At 42.5% G+C, this 15,422-nt stretch overlaps 1 protein-coding gene across 3 annotated transcripts in view; it reads left to right on the top strand.

Annotated features, from left to right (window-relative positions):
- The window catches only part of LOC5571917 (putative helicase MOV-10), a 63,418-nt gene that overhangs the window by 1,972 nt on the left and 46,024 nt on the right, over positions 1-15,422 (top strand). For all 3 annotated transcript variants that reach the window (XM_021852921.1, XM_021852920.1, XM_021852919.1), the window contains exon 3: positions 10,996-11,941. In XM_021852921.1, coding sequence (XP_021708613.1) covers positions 10,996-11,941 — 946 coding nt within the window. The remainder of the gene's footprint in view (positions 1-10,995; positions 11,942-15,422) is intronic.

Genomic DNA, 15,422 nt, shown 5'->3' with positions numbered 1-15,422 from the left:
TTGTCACCATCAGCTGATCGTTTTGTTTACATCTTTTTCGTGACTAATACAAGCAAACACATACTAATGTCGAATTCGTTTTTGAACCTAGGTTGGAACTGGCGCAACCCGTTCTGAATCACAGTTTCAACCCCAACCCGATTCGGGTTTGACCGAACTACAATTTGTTTGACATTGGTTTATTTATGTGTTGATCACCGACCCAGTTCCTAAAAACGAAAACGACATAAGAGTCTAGAGTGTTAATACACAAGAGTGAAGCTTCCGGCATTCGATTAATAAATTTGAAGTTTTCACATAAATCTTCAATTTTTGAAAACTTACTCAAACAGTCGTATATAATAAAAATACAATAAAGAGCAAATATAAAATAATTATCGATTCTATAGTATTACCCATAAGTAAAATGCGAAAATCATCATTTCATGTTTTAGGATAGTTTTCCCGTGAAAAATATAAACAAATCATACATATGATTTATTTATTGGTATAAGATTATTTGGCATGATGGTCATTTAGCATAGCCAGAATTCTATCCTTTATATAGACGACCTTACAGTTGAGCTCAAAATACGCCTATCTGTCGAAACCATAACCATAAGCATTGATAACAGTACATTTCGTAGTTGCTACTCCTTGATTGACCAGAATAATCGAAGTTGCACAAGGAATCAAGAGATGTAGTTTGGGAGTAGCTTAACACCTTCAATGTACACTTTCGAGAACTCCAAACATTAAAAAGTCAATTACGGCGCCTTACGGTCATCGGGGATGGGAGGCAATATTAGTATGACATCCATTGTTACTAGAGTCACAGGCAAACATACGTAACACTTAGAACAAATATCTTCAAAATCCATCGCCCAGTTTACACCATCAGCATCTAGTGTGCATGTTGCACGAAAAGGTGTTTCGTGCAACAAGATCGGCAGATGGCGGTAGTGTGAAACGTCAAACGCGAAGAAAAACGATGCGCGCGCCTCTGCTTGTGAGATTTGTAACATAGCGAATTTGAAATGATCATTAAATGAGTGGTCGATGGAAATTTCGTCAGTGTTACGTCTGTTTGTCTGTGCTAGAGTCCTAGATCACCTCTGCATCTTCATGGTTGTCATGGGTGTGATGTCCACGTAAGGGTTATATTATAGATACAGTCGAGCGAGAGCGAGATCTGAATGAAGAAGAACTGAAATGAGAATGAGAGAGGTAGAGTAGGAAAAAGAGAAGTTCGAAGCTGGATGGTATTCGGGGATTGATGGAATAAAGTAGATTGGTCTGGACTAGCAAGAAGGTAAGATGTGTTCTTTATTACGCTGACTGAAAGTAGTCTGATACCCCATAAGCTAAACGTTACAGTGGCCGACGAGGATAATTTGGTATCCAAACTGGAAAAGTGATTTTTAGTGAATTGTAACAGTTTCCAGTAAGTGCGTGCACTTCAATAGTGAATTTTACACCTCGGCGTAAGCATAGTGTTTTTTTCCGAAAAGTGACGAATTTGAGAAAATACCGCCGATTTATTTCTTTGGTCGGGTTTTCTTAGTAATTTTCTATTGTTCTGAGACATAGTTCAGCTTTCAATTTCTCCAGAATAATAGAAATTTTCAGCCATTGTGATCGTCGCTACAAATTGTAATTCGGAATAGAGAACAATTGTTCCAAAGCCATTTTTTTTCTCTTCTGACAAAACAGTTGGCTTGGGTTCTCACACAGTCACCATTACACAAAGCATTTTTTAATTTCATTATATTCAACTCTGTTCACACAGTCGGTCTACCGCTCAGTTCACCCCTGCACCTACACTTGTGAAAGGGAACGCGGCGGAAAAAGGAACAGTGATAGTGGCAACCAGGCTTTATTCTGCTCATCTTGATCTGATAGATGAAGCGACCTCGTACGCTCACAACAATTATGAACCTGCATTCGCTGTTGGTTGAATAATCCGTGGCTGAGAGAGTGGAGAGAAACGTTGGCTCTATCCAAACGCACAAGCTCTAGCTTACTGCGAGGCTCTGCAAACACATCATCATTGCTTTTGGGATGAACTGAGGTTGGTTTCTCCGTCAACACAAGAGCATGATTTCGCTGTCCTCTTTGCCCTTTTGGGCAAAGAGCTACAAAGAGACAACGAAGAGCTGTCTGGAAATGCTCTTCCCCGAACTGAGAAATGGGAAAATATGCTCTCCCCCTAACTGAGAAAGGGAGAAAATAATCTCCTTCTCTTTTAAGCACTGAGGTTGTCAAAACAAGCTCTTCACCACTGTGGGAATGAAAATAACAAAACACAAACGTGTGAACTCTTCATCCCGCAGAGCTCGTACGCTCAGTTTGTGTGTGGGTAAAATCGCTTCTCTTTTGTAGTTGATCATTAAAAGGGGGAGAAAGAGGATAAGTCAAGAGCAAGGAAGAAGCCTGGTGGCAACCGACACTCGTCAGAAAAGTGAGTGCCTGAAGAGTTCATCCATTGAAAACAAACCGCTCATCGGCGGTGGGAAGAAAACTACATCGAGGTGCATCGTGCGGTTGGTCAATCCAATCAGGAAGGCTATAGAACCCGGTGCATCGGGGCAACGACGAGTCTTGACGAATACTGTTGCTGCTGTTGGGAAATCGCTGTTGCTGTGTTTGGAAATCGCTGTTGCTGCTGTTGAATATTCGCTGTTGCTGCTGCTGCTGCTGGACCGAAAGAAAAGCGTCTACCCGAGGGAACGCTGATTGTGTGGAGGTTATCCGGACCCGCTTAGTTGTGACGACTGTCTATGGTTGCTGCTCCGGATCCTTACCTACCAGGATCCATACCATTTTCGCAATACCTCGAGCAGCTCGAATACATGTTCGAGCACAATGAATATTCAGTAGCGAGATATAAGACATCATTCTTGGCAGTATGTGGCATTGAGGTGTTTACCGAACTAAAAAAGCTTTTTCCGGGGCAAGATTTGAAGGCATTAACGTACAAACAAATGACCGACAAGTTAAAAAGTAGATATGATAAGGCAGACTCGGAGGTAATACACAGTTTCAAGTTTTGGACTAGGAGGCAAGGGAAGTATGAGAAGTACGAGGATTTTGTTATTGCAATCAAGGTGTTAGCAGAGAAATGTGCATTTGGCGACTTCAAGGATAGAGCGATAAGGGACATGTTAGTGATCGGTGTTTACGATTCTAATCTACAAAAACGAAGAGGACTTGACAGCCTCAAAAGCAGAAAAAATAATCCTTAATCAGGAAATGTCTTCTAGTAGAACACAATTGCTGAACGAAGATGACAAGAGAACCAGCATCGTAAACAGATTAGGTCCTAAGCCGGAAGCGCCAAGAGGTAGATACAGGAGCCGAAGCCGAAGTTATGAACGCAACAGCAGGTCTAGATCTTTCTCCAGAGGCAGGAGTGATAACAAATACCAGAATAAAAACAGAGATGACACTAGGAAGCCTTCATACTTTTGTTCGTTTTGTAGAATGAAGGGTCATACAAGGAAGTATTGCTACAGATTGAATAGGAAGAGCCCGGACACTGGAAGATATAGCGTAAAGTTCGTTGATTCGCCAAAATCAAATAAATCGGAATCCGATAAAACCGAATTTTTTAAACGACTGAAAGACGACATCAGTACAAGCTCAGATGAGGAGGAGACTTCTTGTTTGAATATCGTTACAAAAAATCAGAGAAACGAATTATGTTATGTGGAAGTCAACATTGAAAAACGACGTTTAACTATAGAGGTGGATTACGGTTCGGCGGAGTCAGTCATACCAGAGGAACTTTTTGCTAGAAATTTTCGACATTTGGAATTGCGGAAATGTAATAAACGGCTAGTAGTCATTGATGGGAACAAGCTGACAGTTTTGGGGAAAGTCCTGGTAGCAGTTCAACTAAATGGAATGCAGAAGCACCTTGATTTGGTGGTTTTACGCTGCCAAAATGATTTTATTCCCCTGATGGGCCGCTCGTGGTTGGACAATTTTTTTGTTGTATGGCGATATACTTTTACGAGCATGACACTGCCGGTTGCAAACATCGGATCGCTTGATACAGACAATTTGGTCGACGAGATTAAACATTTCGCTTGGCGGCAGAATCGTTTTGGCACACAAACGCCAACTAAATTTGCCGCAATCGCAACGCTCTCGTCGCAGGAGGATGTATCTTGCCCGTGAAGAAAGCACTCCGTGTGAAGAAGACGGTCGCAGTTCGAAAAGAAGAAGGGATGATGAAGACTCCGACGAAAACGAATTTTATGGATTTCCTGCGAAATCCTTCATCTATTCGGACCATTTGCATGGAGATATCGAGAGTTTCCATGGTGTTCCTGACATTTCGGATGAGCATGGCGAACCGTCGAATAGAGCAGCAGAGGGTCCACCAAAAGTGGTTTCGAAAAGAAGTTCGACAAGAAAAACAAAGAAGAGACGGAAGGAGGGTTTTGTTTACTATTAAATTATTAGCATGAATTATTTTTATATGAAAAGCATAAAGCTTAAAAGTTTCAAATAGAAATGTCGAACTAGTTATATTTAAGTTACGCATTGAGTGTTCACTTAAGGGTGAAGGACTGTGATGTCCACGTAAGGGTTATATTATAGATACAGTCGAGCGAGAGCGAGATACAAGAAAAACAGCGAGTTACAATGGGAAGGATTTTATTAGTGAGGAGGGATCATGGCTGCATGATCAGGATTCACCTTGGTAAGTGATGCGATTCATGCAACCTCAGTTCAATAAATCACCCAACTATCAGTACTGTAAAGACAACGTGGACATACGATAAGTCGACACTCTTAGCATCTAACCATTCAAAAGTTAATTTTCATAATGATAAAAATCAGGTAAAAGTAAGGGTATAGGGTTCTAAATGTTTATGTGCAAAAGTCAAAGTCGGCACTTACTGTGACGAACTGTTCATATTTTGTTCATATTTGGTTTTGGTTTGGTAGGCTCGTCAGTACATTTATGTGCTCCTGAGAAACATGTAACTCTACATGCGACAAGACCGAAGTGGGATCAGCTGGACAGTAAGGCAAACCCATGACCAGCCAAACCCTTTCGAGGAAGCAACTGGCAAGATTACATATGTCGGAGGGATCTCCAATGCGGAATCATTTCGTGGCCTTCGATGATATTGTTCGCCAACTGAAGTCTGCAGGTGGAAAGCTGGAGGAGAGTGACTTGGTGTCACAATTATTCTTGACCCTACCGGATAGCTTCGACCCGTTGGTGACCGCACTTGAAAATCTGGACGAGGCTAATTTGAACCTGGAAACAGTGAAGCCGCGGCTGCTCGCTGCAGAGTCGAAGCGAATCGATCGTCAAGATTACGCAAGTGATGACAAGGGTGCAGTATTTGTCGGAGGGAAAAAAAATGAAAGGAAGAAAGTTTTTGTTTTTTTTTTAAGGCGCTCTGTGCTTGTGGCCACTACTGTGCCGGAATCGGTTGATCTGTAGCTTCTTCTTTACCGATACAGATCTATTTTCAACTTATCCATGGGGGACGGACCTGGTGTAGTGGTTAGAACACACGCCTATCACGCCGAGGACCTGGGATCGATTCCCATCCCCGAGATAGTCACTAAAAATTTCAGTGACGACTTCCTTCGGAAGGGAAGTAAAGCCGTTGGTCCCGAGATGAACTAGCCCAGGGCTAAAAATCTCGTTAATAAAGATAGAAAAAAAAAAAAAAAAACTTATCCATATGTACATCTTACTTTCACTCTCTCCTATTCTTTTACTCTCACACCGAGCAGGTAGGAGAGAGCTCTGCTGTTAGTGAGGCTAGCTGCCTGTGAAGAGGGTCAGTTTGTCTCAGTCACCATCTGATACTGACGGAGGATGGATGTGCTCCCCAAAGCACGGTCCTCCGTGAGGCGTCTTCTGGTGGCTGGACGGGTTTTTTGTGAAGGGGCTGAGAATCGAACCCATGACCTTCCGCTTATGAAGCGAAAGCGTAACCTCAAGGCTACAGACCCCCCCCCCCCCCCCCCTAAGGAAGAAAGTTATCCGTGAATTTACTAGAATATGCCACCGGTGTAAGAAGACCGGCCATATGAAGAAGGACAGCCCTGGAAGAAGTCCGATGGAAATGCTCGGTATGCGATCGGTAATGGGAAGGCAGTCGCTTTTATGGGAAGATCTGATGAGTCGAATGTAGGGAATATAATTAATGACTATTGAACAATTTACAATTGATCACAGCAATCGCGGAAAAGAAAGATGATCTTAGGGGTCGAGTATAGGAAACGAAATTTAATAAATCAGTCTTAACAGAGATCTTAGAGAGAAAGCACGATTAAAAAACTCGTTCCCATTTCATCAATTTGGCCGTTTGTCCCGTCATCAAGATTCATTTCAGCACCTGTGTGTCATCTGAAGTTCGTTACTGTCGCTACCTGTCGTCTGAAGTCCGATCAGTCCTGTCGTTGTCCAACCGTTAATCAAGTTCCGTCGACGTTGGTGTCTAGCATCTGAAGTTTAGTAAATCTCACCATAGTCCAATCAAACGGTTTGCTTGTCCGTTCGTCAAGATCCGTCGCAGTTGCCGTTCGTCGTTGAAGTTCCGCTTATCCTGTCCGCTAGTTCATCGAGTCTATTTGTTGGCCGTTTGCCAGTAAAACCATGGGAGGTCACTACATCGAAGACGTCCAGTGGCGGTAAAATCCTGTTCTGTGTGGACCCGGGATGCACTGACCACCTTGTGCATGATGCAAGCTATCTGAAGTCGTTACGGAAGTTGAAGGAAGCCTTTGTCGTAGAAGTTGCGAAGGAAGGCGTGTCCTTGGTTGGTAAGTCTACCGGAGAGCTGACAGGATTTTCAAACAAGAACGTGGAATTCCGTATGAAGAACGTTCTATTCATTTCGGATTTGCGGGAAAATTTACTTTCTGCAAAGAAGCTTTCTCGAGCCGGAATCGATGTCCTGTTCGTCGAGGAGGTATCGAGCTTGCGGAATTCAAGCATAACGGTGAAGTCATTGGCGTGGCATACTTGAGAGGTAATCTGTATCAACTAGAGCTGGAAGTCGGATACGTCGGTCAAGCTAACATCAGCACGGCGGAAGCATGTCGATTGGGACATGCTAGTCAACAGGCCATGAAAACCATCGCGAAGCATGAAATGGTGACAGGTTTTACCTACAAGGTAGACCGCATAGGCTTCTGTGATACGTGAGTGATGAGCAATCAAATGTCGTAAGCCGTTTGACGGAGTTAGTGAGAGAGCCACTCGTCCGTTGGAGCGAATTCACTCAGACGTGTGTGGGTCGATAGATCCACCGGCCTGGGACGAATCAAGATTTTTCGTTTCCTTCATCGATGATTGGACCTGTTTATAAATGATTTAGCCTATCAAGCGCAAGAGTGAAGTCTTCAGTTGCTTCAAGCAGTATAAAGATTTGGTTACCGCCCACTGGGAAACGAAGATCAGCAAGCTTACGGTGGATCAAGGTCGCGAATATTTTCGAATGAGCAGAAGCGATACTATCAGATGAGAGGCATCCAAATTCAGCCAACAGTGGCGTTTTGCTGCGGAGAAGAACGGAGTTGCTGAACGCTTTAATCCAACCCTAGTTGAGAAGGTAAGGTCTATGTTAATTGATTCTCAGGTGCCTAAGCGGATGTGGTCAGAAGCGGCCATGGCGGCAACATACATCCTGAATCGGAGTCCCACGGTGGCGTTTGATGTAAACGTTACCCCACTGGAAATGTGGACGAAAACAAAGCCGGACCTGAGCAAGCTTTGAATTTTCGGTTGCAAGGCCATGATGTGGATCCCGAACCAGCTGGGGAAGAAACTAGATCCAAAGAGCCGTGAAGCAATTATGATTGGCTATGCACCGTTTTCCATTTGCCTGCAAAACAGCCGCTGGTGATTCGTACGTTCTATGAGCCAGAGGGGGAGCCCTTGGAAACCACAAGAGCAGATGAAGTTGAGGTTGAAGAGGGAAACGATTCAAACAGCAAATATGAAGAAGCTGATTCGGATGAACAAATGTCCGATACATCAAATCCTGGGCGCTCCCCAAGAAAGACGTGAAGATTGTTTAGAGTCAACCACGAGGCGCAGCGAACGGGAGCGCAAGCTCCCAGGTAAGCTATTAGATTTTATCACTGGATTTAGAGCATCCACTGCTTCTGAGATTTCCGCATCTTCAGATCCACCATCCACGTACAAGGAAATCGAGCATCGTGACGCCTGGTTGGCAGCGATTAGCGATGAGCTACAATCCATTGAGGCCAACAACGTATGGAAGTTTGCCCCGTGTCCGGTCGGATTGAAGCTACTGTAATCCAAATGGGTGTTCTGCGTGAAGGAGGATGTGGATGGAAACGTTGTTCGTCATAAAGCGAGACTGGTCGTTAAGGGATTTCTCCAAAAGCCAGGAATAGACTATCATGAAACCTACGCACCAGTGGCCAAGCTGACGACAATCCGAGTGGTTCTGGCAGCTGCTTTGCCGAAGGAAAACGGCTTTCCGGCACGGGGAACTAAAAGAGAACATTTTCCATTTTCCGAAAATCATTGTATGGGTTAAAGCAGAGCCCGCGATGCTGGAACGAGAAGCTTAATTAAGTTTTGTTAAAGCTCGCTTTCAAGAGGTCGCAACACGACTATTGTGTGTACACCTGTATCGACAAGAGGGGGAATGGCGTAGTTTACGTGATCCTGTATGTCGACGATCTTTGGAACGAAGCTAAACATCATTGGGGACGTGAAGAAAAAGTTATCCCAGCATTTCAAAATGACTGACTGCGGCGAAGCGAAGCATTTACTCGGAATGAAGATTTCTTATGATAGGCAGCAAAAACGAATAGAGCTGTCACAAGAGGCCAGTATCAAGAAGATTCTGAGCAACTTTTCTATGAAAGACTGTAATACGATTAAAACACCGATGAAAAAGGGCCCGCAGCTATTCCAAGCTACGTCAGAAGTAACAGAAGCACCATAACGAGAATTACTGGGGAGTTTAATGTACATTATGATGACTACTCGACCGGACATATGCTTCTCAGTAGGATACCTTGGACGTTTTCAACAGCGACCTGATGCTTCACAACAGCTTTGAAGAGGGTGGTGCGGTTCCTAAAAGGCACCATGCAGACGTCCCTGAAATTCTCACGCAATGAACAAATGGTACCCTTTGTCGGATATGCTGATGCTGATTGGGCAACTGAACAACAGGACAGAAAATCGGTGAGTGGTTTTCTATTTCAGATATTCGGGAACACTGTTTGTTGGTCAAGTAAGAAGCAGAAGATGGTAGCCCTGGAAGCTATATGGTTGGCTGGAGTCCTTGACGACCTTGGCATTCGAGGCACAACACCGGTAATAATTTATGAAGACTATCGTGGGTGCATAGGAATGGCCAAGAACTTGGAGAGCAAGCTTGCGAAGCACATTGATATCAAGCACCATTTTATAAGGGACCATGTAGCAGCCGGTAACGTCAAGGTGGAGATAATCGGGATTGAGAACCAACTCGCTGACATTTGTACTAAGTCGTTGGATGTCGGGCGTTCCCAGAAACTGTGTCAAACTATCGGACTCCACGATTGGCAGGGGGTGAAGAAATAGGAGGCCGTGATCGATCGGCCAAACCGTAGGTGGCCATGAAAATATAAGGCATCCGATCGTGTCAGAAACTTTAATCATTCCATGTGGAATTTCCACAACCAACAAGCCTTCAAGCAGACAAAACGTGTTTAATAAACAATACTTCAATAAAGCTATTTTAGTTTACCTCGAAGCTCACTTAGGTTGTGAACCGTTTCACCGATTCGTTTAACTTTTAGTTAAAATTTTACATTTCGATAGTTATTTTCCCCTCAAATAGTTAAATTGAACTTCGCGGTCGATCCATTTGAGTTTTAACAGTCGAGTAGTAATTCAGAACAAAGTTGGCAGATGCTTACTTATTCTCAAATTACCGGGAGTAGAAAATAACTTTTGAGCTGTCAAGATTAACCATGCTCTAGAGCAGGGTTATATTCAACCGGAGGGGAAAAAACTATCGAATTGTCAAATTTTAACTATAAGTTAAACGAATCGTTGAAACGGTTCACAGCCTTATTATCTGCCTATCCGAAGACAACCTCCTTTATTTCTGATATAGACACTTTTTTCCAAAACTGCACCAGCTGAAAGTCTACTTCAATCAGTATGCTCATTTCACGAAACCAAAATATCACTCTGGTGACGTGAAACCCCGAACTCGATTGCACTCAGAACGCGTGCAAACTAAAACGAAAAAATATTACTTCAACGACAAAAAAAACAATTTCTCTGCTTGGGCATTAACGAAGCACTGCCCATCAGAATGCGTGCAGAATAAACCGACTTATTTGAATTATAGACAGATTTTTCCAAAACTGCACCAGCCGTTTCATCCGACGAATCTAATAATTTGCGGAGATGTTTAAAACGTGACACATCCGTTCGCGCGCGCTGCCTACTGCTATCCTTCCGTGCCAGAGGTATCGAATTATAGAACACAAAACCAGTGCAAATACGATCCAAGGAACCATCGAGGTAGCCATGAAAACCAAGTTTTACTATGGTTCACATTTGACAAGAAAAAAAACAATAAAATTATCTTTGAATGATGTAAAAATATTTGAAATCAGTTGAGTATTTATGAAGTTATAGTCAAACTGAAACAAAGTTGATATTTTCAGTGAAATGAGGAAATTTGTTTAAGGAAACTACTTATTAAAACTAGTTTTAATTTTAAACAAATTTGATTTTCTATAAACTTTTCAAAAATTTAATTTTGAAGATTATTATGCTAAAAATTGCAAAATTAATAGAATTCACTGAAGGTCATATTTATAATTTGAAAGTTCACCTTCACGTCGCCCAAACTTTAAAAGATTATCTTTTTATGTGATTGGAATTCGAAAGAGCACATGAATTTTTAATTTTGATAACTTTAGATAAATAAGTCGCCCCCTAATTTGCACCTTCACTATCACGTGTTTGTAAAACAATTTCATTTCTTTTAGCCGTTGAACTGTTGATCGAAACGGAAAAAAGCTCTACTGATGAAGATGTCACACCGATGCAAACAAACAATAACGATGAGTCACCGGACTTGCCGATATTACCGGCGGATTGCATTATGACATCGAAGATCGACAGTCCTCCAGCATGCCGGGAAAAGATTCGGTCTGACCAGATCGTTCCAAAATCTCCAGACATCGAACACATCCAAACGCGGATGTTCAATCAGCAAACCGCCAATGAAGGAAGAGCGGAGAAAAATCGAAACAACAGAAGTCTCGCGTACGCGAAAGCTAGAGCAGAATTAAAAAAGAAACCTCCAAAGAAGTGTAGAACACGAAATGGAAAAACGAACAAGCCGAAAAAAGCTCATTTGAAGAAATACGATAAAGTTGATATAGTTTTGGATGTTAAACGAATTACTACACTGATCCGATTCGTGTCTGAGCAGAATCAAAGCTCATCCGAGTGTGAACTTCGAAGAACATGCCCTTTGTGTACTACTTCAATTCTGGAGAGTGCCATCAGGGAACACTTCGTAAATTGCCATGGAGCGAAGTTTTCACTAGAACCGCTACTAACCGCCGACATACGAAACCATGTCATTTCACGAGAAGTCCTTCAGGTAAAACTCAAACAGGACCCGCACCGAAATGGGTCCTATTTCCTACTGACAGTCACAAATATCGCCGCCGTAACAATCCTGCTCAAATCCATCTACGTTTTCGATGGTATCGGAACGCTGAGTCCAATCTTCAGCGCGGAAGGGGTTTTGCGAATGAAGCCCGGTTTCTTTTACGAGGACGAACTCCAGCTGCAAGTGAGCGACGAATGCGTCCAATCGCTGCTGGTGACGGTGAACCCAATCGATGAGCTTCGTGCAACGTACGACGTCGTTGAGCAGTATCACATCAAAAAAGTGTGTACCAAGTGCACTCGGATTGCTGGGTAAGTACTGGAAATGTTCCTCAAGAAACCTAGTAATGGAAATGTTCCCCAAGAAACCATCGTGGAACCTGTGCCTGGAGATCTGGAGTGGCCACATCTGTTCGTACCGAGCTTTTTCTTCTTTTGTTGACAAGTTCTCTCGAATTCACAAAGATTGATACGTCGCACGATATGTTTCCGACAAAAAACGGAAATGTCCTCAAAGAGGCCTTGGCCGAACCTGTGTCAGGTGCTGTGAAGTGGCCACATCTATGGATATTAAGTTTATTCTTCCTTTATTGACATGTTCTTCTGAATTCAAGAAGATTGAGACGTCGCACGGTATGTTTTGGACATAAAACGGAAATGTCCCCAAACAGGCCCTCGTGGAACCTATGCCAGGATCTGGAGTGGCCACATCTGTTTTTACCGGAGTTTTTCTTCTTTTATTGACATGTTCTCTCGAATCCACGAAGATTGATACGTCGCACGGTATGTTTCCGACAAAAAACGGAAATGTCCCCAAACTGGCCATGGCGGAACCGGCTACGATGTTCCGGAAACGGTCCACTTATTCAAATTATGTTGAAATGATGACAATCGACCATTATTTCACGTTTACATAAAAACTTTAGTGTTGTAGCTGAAATAAATAAAAAAATAATCACATTTCCCGAATTTAGCATCCAGTACAATCCAGAATATCTCCGGGATGGTTCCGAATTCAGAATTCTCCATTTATGACAAATAACTGAAACCTTTTTAAAGTAAACTGACGGTGGTTTCAAAAAAATCGAATGGGAATTGACCAAATGACAGCCATTTGAAAATGCTTTGTCGGAGGCCGGTAACGTAAAGGTTAAACGGATAGTTTTCATATTCGGCCAAAACCGAGAGGTATACCTCTGGAGTGCTTCGTAAAGCCCAAGTAAGACGGTTCGTTTTTCGTTTCGTTCGTATGCATGAAAGTGATTTGGAGCTGCTCTGTTAAGCATGGATTTATCAATTGGTGAGCTCGTTCCATGGTTCTATTTCTGATGATCAAATTGCTAAATCCTCCAGGAAGTTATTCTATGATTCTTCCATCGATTTCGATTTGCTAAATCCTCCAGGAAGTTATTCTATGATTCTTCCATCGATTTGATAAAACTTCTGTGGAAATTCCCGACGAATTCTTGCATAGAATCTCAAAGGTCTGTCCGGAAGTTTTCTTAAAGGATTTCTATTTGAGTTCAAGAGGGATTTTCTGAAGTGAAATCTTAGAAAATATCCAAGGAATTTGACTAATAAATTACAACAAAAATGAACATTTCTTAGAATCTTAGAAATATTTTCTTAAGAATCACAAAGGAATTGCCATAAAAATTCCTAACGAATTTTCGAAATTACCCAAAAAAAATATGAAAAAATTAAAGCAATTCCGCACGAATTGAATAAGGATGTATGAAAGACTGCCTGGAAGTTTTTCAAACAAATTTTGAGAATTTTCCCGAAACAATTTGGAGGGATTTTCATAGAAAAGATTTCCAAATAAATCACCGAGAGATATCTGGAAGAATTTCAACAGGATTTTCAAAGGAATTTCCGGAAGAGTTCCATAAGGAGTTACGAAAAAATCTCATAAATTTCCAGAAGAATGCCAAGAATTTGAAAGACGTAATCTGATAGTGAAAACATAGCAATCATTGAAACATTTTCGGCAGAATTCTAGAGAAATTTTACGGAAGAATGAAGAAATTTGGTCTTGTTCGGATCTCAAAAATGGGAAGGAAGTAGTAAATAGAGCTTGATGAACAAATAACAGTTTATTGTAGAGTTGTAATAAAATACGTCTGCTCTTGATGAGGGCTTGATTAGGAATAACAAATCAGGTCGATGACGATTGGCAGCTCAGATCTTCAAAGGTAACTTTGATCACAGTTGCTGAACGATCGCCACAAATGGTAACTTCGATTACACCCCCTCTCGATCGTATAACCCTAGATTCCTCCGGAGAGTAGCAAAACGATCACCATCTAGTGCCTTCGTACATATGTCAGCCAATTGATCCTTTGTTCCTATTGGTCGTACGTCCTTCCCTTCGGCAACATGATCACGGACAAAATGATATCGGATGTCTATATGTTTAGCTCGTTTGTACTCCAAATTTTTCGCCATACCGATGCATCCGTGATTGGCTTCGAACATCGTAACAGGTTCGATTTGCTTCACTCCTAAATCCTCCAGAATACCTGTCAACCATATAGCTTCGGCAGCAGCACAACTCAAGGCAACGTATTCGGCTTCGCTCGATGACATTGCAACACTTGTTTGTTTCTTGCTAGACCACGATATGGTGTTTCCATAGACTTGAAAAATGTATCTGCTCACTGACTTGCGATCTTCTCGGTCACCAGCCCAGTCCGCATCAGCAAAACCAATAAGCGGCTTCGCGTGGTCGTACCGTTTGAATTTCATCACTATATTTTGAGTTCCTTTTAAATAACGTACGACACGTTTGAGTGCCATCCAGTGCTGTTGATTTGGTTGTTGTTGAAATCTGCCAAGGTACCCAACAGAGAAGCAGATATCCGGCCTTGTCGACATCATCGTGTACATCAGACTTCCTAGAAGCTCTCGATACGGCTCTTGGGTTCGCTCACCTTGGGTTTTATTTAGTTGTAGACCTTTCTCCATAGAACTACGTGATGAATTGCATTCAGCCATACCGAATTTTTCAAGCATCTTCGCGATATTATCTTTCTGCGATAATTCCATTCTTCCGTTTTGCTGATCGTATTGGATCTTGACCCCAAGAAAGTGCTTCACTACTCCACAGTCGGTCATATTGAACACACGGGACAGCTGCAGTTTCAGGGCCTGAATTTCGCTCAAATGGGCTCCAGCTATAAGTAGGTCATGCACGTAAAGTACCAAGAATATGGTTTCACCGGCTGTTTTTCTAAGTCGCACATAAAGACAATAATCATGTCTAGACCTCTTGAATCCGAGCTTCAAAATGACATTGTTGAATTTCTCGTTCCAACATCTTGGCGACTGCTTAAGGCCATAAAGGGACTTCTTCAGTTGGCATACTTCACCATGGTTCGCCCTCACTCCGTCTGGAATCGCCATGTAAATCTGCTCGCGTAATTCGCCATGCAGAAAAGCTATTTTCACATCCATCTGGTGGAAGTAATACCCTTTTTGAACGCCAACTGCCAATACTGTCCGTATCGTCGTGAGTTTTGCCACTGGAGCATACGTCTCTTGATAGTCCAATCCAGGTTTCTGCAGGTAACCCTTGATTACAAGTCTTGCCTTGTGTCTGATGACAATGCCGTTTTCGTCTTGTTTAGTGCAGAAAACCCATTTCGATTGTAACGGTCTCACACCATCCGGGCATTGAACGATCTTCCAAACTTGATTGTCCTTCAAGGATTTTAGCTCGTCGTTTACAGCAGCATACCAGAGCGCCCTATCATCACGGTCTGTGATTTCCGCATAGTTCGTCGGTGAATCT

Source organism: Aedes aegypti, chromosome 3 (assembly GCF_002204515.2).
Source record: "Aedes aegypti strain LVP_AGWG chromosome 3, AaegL5.0 Primary Assembly, whole genome shotgun sequence".
Lineage (NCBI taxonomy): Eukaryota > Metazoa > Arthropoda > Insecta > Diptera > Culicidae > Aedes > Aedes aegypti.
This window is presented reverse-complemented; position numbering and strand designations above follow the sequence as displayed.